This window comes from Primulina huaijiensis, unplaced genomic scaffold, assembly GCF_012295235.1.
Source record: "Primulina huaijiensis isolate GDHJ02 unplaced genomic scaffold, ASM1229523v2 scaffold38029, whole genome shotgun sequence".
Lineage (NCBI taxonomy): Eukaryota > Viridiplantae > Streptophyta > Magnoliopsida > Lamiales > Gesneriaceae > Primulina > Primulina huaijiensis.
Genome location: NW_027358892.1, coordinates 1 through 6,044, shown reverse-complemented (window position 1 = coordinate 6,044; position 6,044 = coordinate 1). Strand labels below are relative to the sequence as shown.

The 6,044-nt window shown below is 39.7% G+C and overlaps 1 protein-coding gene across 1 annotated transcript; it reads left to right on the top strand.

Moving 5' to 3' along the window:
* The first annotated feature begins 3,796 nt into the window (after positions 1 to 3,796).
* Positions 3,797 to 6,025, top strand: LOC140968841 (DNA-directed RNA polymerases II, IV and V subunit 8B-like). Its single transcript, XM_073429965.1, has 5 exons — positions 3,797 to 3,865; positions 3,968 to 4,048; positions 4,239 to 4,396; positions 4,894 to 5,003; positions 5,479 to 6,025. The coding sequence occupies exons 2-5, from the start codon at positions 3,979 to 3,981 to the stop codon at positions 5,588 to 5,590; spliced, it is 450 nt and encodes a 149-aa protein (XP_073286066.1). The 5' UTR covers positions 3,797 to 3,865; positions 3,968 to 3,978; the 3' UTR covers positions 5,591 to 6,025.
* Positions 6,026 to 6,044: the final 19 nt, after the last annotated feature.

The following is a 6,044-nucleotide window of genomic DNA, read 5'->3' as shown; positions in this document are numbered from 1 at the left end:
TATATTGCTGGTTAGTTAGAACAAGTTTGTTCTTACAAAAAAAATGTCCACCAGGACCACCTGCCAATGCCCCTCATGTTGTCCCTCATGCTGTCAAGGAACAACTTGACTATTGGATTGTGTCCAACAACAAAGCTAAGACATATATGCTCGCTAGCATTTCTGATGTGCTAAGAAGCAAGATGAAGCTCAAAGAGACATCTTTTGAGATTATGGAATCTCTACAAGAAATGTTTGGGCAACAGTCTAAGCAAGCTCGTCATGAGGCCGAGAGGAAGTATACGAAAGATAGAATGGTTCCAGCAACTCTTGTTCGTGATCATGTCAAGTAGATGACAAATTATTTTTTCTGAGGCTGAGATGCATGCATGGGCTTGTAATTGATGAGGCCACACAAGTGAGCATAATTTTGAATTCGCTCCCTAGTGACTTTATCCCGTTCATCAGCAGCTATATATATTATGAACAAGCTTAATTATGGGATGACTCAGCTGCTGAATGAACTTCAAAACTTTGAAGTCATCTCTGATATTGTGAAAAATAAAGCTGAAACAAATGTTGAAGATAAGCCCTCTTCTTCAAAATACTTGAAGAGAAAAAGGGCTAAGGGTGGAAAATCCAAAAAGCCCAAGATGGGTCTAAGATCAACAAATTCTTGCATCCGGGACACGATTATTTTCTCCCATGTAGTCCCCTCCGGGCATCCCTAGATTCAGTATACCGGGCCTCAACAACTTTTTTCTTCTCCTCAACAGCTTTCTTGGCCAGATTTTCTTCTCGACAACAGCCTTTTGGGATGCCAGTTTCTTCTCCTCGGTCGCCTTCGCTGCAGCACATTTTTTGGCTAAGGCCTGCTTCATTTCCGAGTTTTCTGCAAGAGTCAGGGTTATATATGATAAAGAATCATAAGAAAAAATGTACACATGAAAGGAAAGCATATCGGGTTGAGCATCCAGGGCATCAAAGTCATCAATATCCGAGCCCATGGGATCTTCAGCCCAGGTGCCCAACCCATAGGAAATAAGATTCTCCTCCGAGATCAGGGTAGAGAAGGAAAATTTATGCCCTTCCACGAGCTCTTGACTCCGGACATAGGGATCCTGGGATTTATAACACAGGAAGCTCAGGTTGGGCAGGTAGTTTGGATAGAAAGCAGATCCAGTAGGAAAGAGCAGAAGGAAGTTAGATGTAAAAGTACCGGCCTTTCCAACCCTTTAAGAAAGAAGGGATATCATCGAGGAACCGACTATTCAATCGGGCAGTTAGGGAAAATGCACACTCATTAAAGCGGAAGACAAATTAATAATAGAGCATGAGGGGATTGATCAGGAATTTATGCATTTTAAATAGCACAAAGGTCGCGACCATTATGCATATTTAGGGTGAAGTTGGTTCATGGGAACCCTGAGAAAGTGGAACACCTCGAGATAGAAGGGAGGAATGAGAAACTGGAGACCACTATGAACTTGGTCCCGGAAGAAGGTGTAATAGCCCTATGGGGTTGTTCAGCTCGGTCCGAGGGACCAGGAATAATGATAGAGAATAGTGGAGGGGATGGACCCGAGGACACAAATTTCCTTTTCATCCCCGGAGCGTAGGGTACTAGCCAAGGTAAAGAACCATGGACCACCAGGAGCCTTGATCCAGGTTTTGGGGGTAGCTTTTTCTTTTCCCTTCTCCCGCACACTAGAAGGCCAGGCAACCTGGGAAATTTTGGGTTTTTGGATTTTTGGAGGGAAGGGCAGGAAGTGGTTTTTTAAAAGTGGTGCTAGAAAGGATAGCAAGGGACATGGAGGGGTTGGAGTTGGAGTGCAACGTGGCAAACTCTAACTCTAATGAACCACGAGCATCGGCACAAGAAGGAGAAGAGGTAGAATTAGACATCCTGGAAATGAAAAGAAAACTTATGAGAATGGAGAAGAGTAAGAAGTGGCTGTAATTGAGGAAACGAGTTCGTCGGAAAAAAGACGGGGGTCGGGTAGGTTAAGCAATGTCTGACATGACACCCGTCTTTCCAATTTCTAGGGTTGATGTCACTTTTCCGTCAGCCTTAGCCTACCTAAAATTTGAAATGTAAATGTTCTCCTACCCTAGTCCAAGTCCGACCACTCGAAAAAGCGAGTAGGACTCTAGCCCGGCTATTTAAGAAGGGAATGGTGATATTCCAAAAAGGGCCCAAGTCATCCTTGGACTCAAGCGAGGGAAGAAAGACAGAAAACCAGAGCTGGTCCCGGGAAGCCAAGAGAAGACTGGGTGGAATCCAGCCCGGGTAAAGAAAGAGCACCCTGTTCAAACCACCATCGGCACGCATCAACCTAGAACTATTACCTGAAATACAAGAGCAGACTGGGTGGAAGTTAGCCCGAATAAAGAAAGAGCACCTTGTTTAAACCACCATGGGCACGTATAAACCCAGAAAACCTATCAGACCATTACCAACTTATATCAGTCCAGCCCCATGGCCTCAATCGGGCAACACAAGAAGACTAAGTCAACTAATCATAGAACCTATCCATCGATAATCAAGGGGCATATTCCCTTCCATGATCTCAGATAATTCGGAAGCCAAGATGTGGGCCATGTCCTTACATTGTGGCCATTACCCGCATCTCGAAGTGCTCATCGACTCTGGTACCCTATAATACCCCAGAAAAGATAAAATCGGGGAGTTCACTTTCATTCTCACAAACACTCGCTCTATATTTTTTTAAAAGCACTTTCTTTTTCTTTGCGTGGATACTTGACTGACTTGAGCATCGGAGTGCCCATGTCGGAAACCCTTCTAGTGATCCACTAACATATGTTGTTTCAAGTGTGTAGATCATCCAGCTCAGGCTCATTCTACCCATTCAGCAGCACCCACAGGGAAAAAAACATATCTCTGCCCGGGAAATTGCCCACCCAGCTCACACAATTTTCTCGAGCAGCATCATACATATTAATAGAATCTTTAAGATCCTCTATTATGCTTTCAGTCAGTGAACGATAAACTGAAGGTTTTCCAAAGAGTAGAATCTCACATTCTGGATTTGGATATTCTAGAAGATTTGTTTTTCCTGATTCAATGATTTCTTTAATTATTTGGATTCGACCTTCAAACTAATGATCTTATATGTCTTGTGTTCCAACAAGTATGCAATTCATTTAGCTTCTCCGTATTCAAGCAAGCTATTTTCAAACTAATCGGATTACTAATATGATGTTGCTTGAAAGCGTGCAGCGCGGAATATCCATCCTGCTATGTTTCTAGTATTTGCATTCGTCCTTTAGTTTCCTTTCCTTTTTGATCGCCTCAAAGCAAATCTGGCTTTCACATTCTGACATATATATTTTTCTAGGTTTGCATGCATCCTCTGTTATCTTTTCCTCACCTTTCTCGAATGTGAAATGTAATGTTGTTCCTCGCGGCTGGACTGGGATTGTTGGTTCATTGATTGAAATCCCTCTTTATGATGGAATGAACTTCGGCTATTGTTCATTGATTTAAATCCTCTTCAGTCATTATTTTTAGCATTCTTGTTTTCTTTTTGTTAATGGGAAGTCACAACCACTATCTTTCTTATGCACACTAAGTAAATCTTCGAATATAATGCAATAACTTGCAAATCAGCTGGAGAAAATATTTTCAGCACTCTTTGAGGCAGTTAAATGGGTTTTTCTTAAAAAAATAAAATCAGGTTATTTATTAATTTATTATTATGGACAAATCACATTGGAGCCCGACCCCACTAAAAGTCTTTTTAAAAAATAAAATAAAATAAAATAAAATATTCCTTCTTCACCCCGTGAATTTTCGAAGCTGAAGTGGGAAACGTTAAAAACCCTAAACCTCGGACCCTCCCTCTCTTGCAAGACCCTTCCATCTGTAAGCAACATTAATTATTTCCAAGAAATCGCATGAAAAAATTCAGAATATTCTCTTCAAATGTTGAAATTTTCTGTCCTTCGTTTTCGATATGCATTACAGGTTGCAGAGCAATGGCGGAGTTTTACTTTGACGAGATAATCAGGGTCCATAAAGTGGATAATCAAGTTGTATATGACAAGGGTAGTGAAAAATTTGCTTTCTCTCTCACTCTCTACTTTCACTTTTGATTGTGGTATTTTGTTTCAGTTAATGAGACTTTTATATATTGCTGAAGTTGCTAGGATAAAAAGCAGAACATAAAGTTGTCAAAAATTATGTTGGAACAAGAAAATCTTTGGGTTTAAGTTGATGGGTTTGAATGATTTTTCAGTTTCGCGTATCATCGCAAGAAGTGAAGTTGAGGAGTTTTATCTGGAGTTAGATGTGAACAAAGAAATATATCCTATGCTCCCGGGTGAGAAATACCGAATGGTGATAACTAACACTCCGTTGATGGATGGTTCGGCTGTTACATGCTACTTTCCTGAGGTGCTCTTGTTTGATTCTCACTCTGTCTCGATTGGAATAGTTGAGGAAATTCTATATGTTCACCATATTAGTTCTACAAAGATAATGTATCTGACAGATTTCTTGATTCGTTGACTTCTTTTATGTTTCGTCATCTGCTGGATGAATGCTGCATTTCTTGTTAGTGATGGTAAATGTGGTTGGTTTGTAGAACTGTATTACCGAATTTTCGAGTTGGGACATATACATCAATAGACGGTTCTTCACAATTATCAATTTTGTGTGTTCGAACATCTGGGCAGAAGAGTTTGTTACAAGGCTTGTGATTTATTTGATGATCCTTTGTTTGTTTTCTTTTTCTGTAAATTTAAGGAGTTTCGATGCGGAGTGGTTCTTGTGACATTATTCTTAGACTTTGTTTGGATTCATTCTAAAGTAACAATTTGTCAACATCGTCAAGGGCATTGTTATTGGTCAAGCCTCTTGCTTTCATTTATGGTCATATCGTCCATTTGCAGGGCAAACAAAAATCACTTGCAGACAAATTTGAGTATGTGATGCATGGCCTTTCGTATAAAATGTCAGAAGTTCAAGTAAAGACTGATGATGGAAACAGTGATGCTAAAGTGTATGTTGTAGCACCTCTGTGCTCAAAATAAGTTATTGTGTTGCTAGAAAATTTCGATTTGCCATATTATTCAATCAGCTGTTTAAGTGAGAGGTTGAAAGTCAGAGACCAAATTGCTTCATTTTTTATTGATTTGTCTTTGAATCCAAGGATCTTGACATGTATTTTGTATCTTTCATTTTTGTTTCTGATATTAACAAAATTTCAAGTGCTTTTTATTTAACAGGAGTCATGAATTTCATAGTCTTATTTTAAATAGGAAATTATAATTATATTTTTCTCAGGATACTTTCTGTATTCATAACTATAGCTTAAAAATTGAGTATTTCTAATGAAAATAACCTAATCCTTCAACCCAAGCATTACATGAAACAAATTATACATTAACACCCAGCTGCTTTGCTTTTTCATCGGCATTAAGATTTGTTCAGCTCTTGTTCATTGAGCAATCAATCTGATCTTTAATTTGTGACAGGGCTGTCTATGTTTCATTTGGAGGCCTTCAATTGCTGCTGAGAGGCGATCCCCTGAAGGTGCACAAGTTTAAAGTCGACCAGAAGCTGTTTCTTCTGTTGCGAAAGATATGAAGCATAACATAAGGTCTTGATTTCGGGTCTATGCTGTTTGCATTAATTCTAGTCTTGCTGTTTGGTTAACCACAAGAAAATGTTGGAACAATGTATAACTTGCCATTTAACTTATTTTTATGCTTGTTTGGGCGAAAATGAGGTTCTTTGAGCTGATCTGGAAAAGCGTCAGCCGATGTATCTTGTATTCTTGTCGGAAGAGTCTGGATCAGTTGCTATGGAAAATCAAGATCCTTTGAACACTCTGTAGCATAGTGTCCATCTTCATGAATCCTTGAGAAAGATGGCAACTCCTCATTTTTGCACTCACCATTTGCCATAGTTGGGGTGTTAAGAGTCTTCGTTAGCTTGTCGAGTTGGCTTGATCTAGCTTAAATCAAGCTCGAACTTAATCGACCACAAGCTTACGCTCGGATGTAGGCTTTCAAAAGCTTGTGCGATATCTAGCCATCTT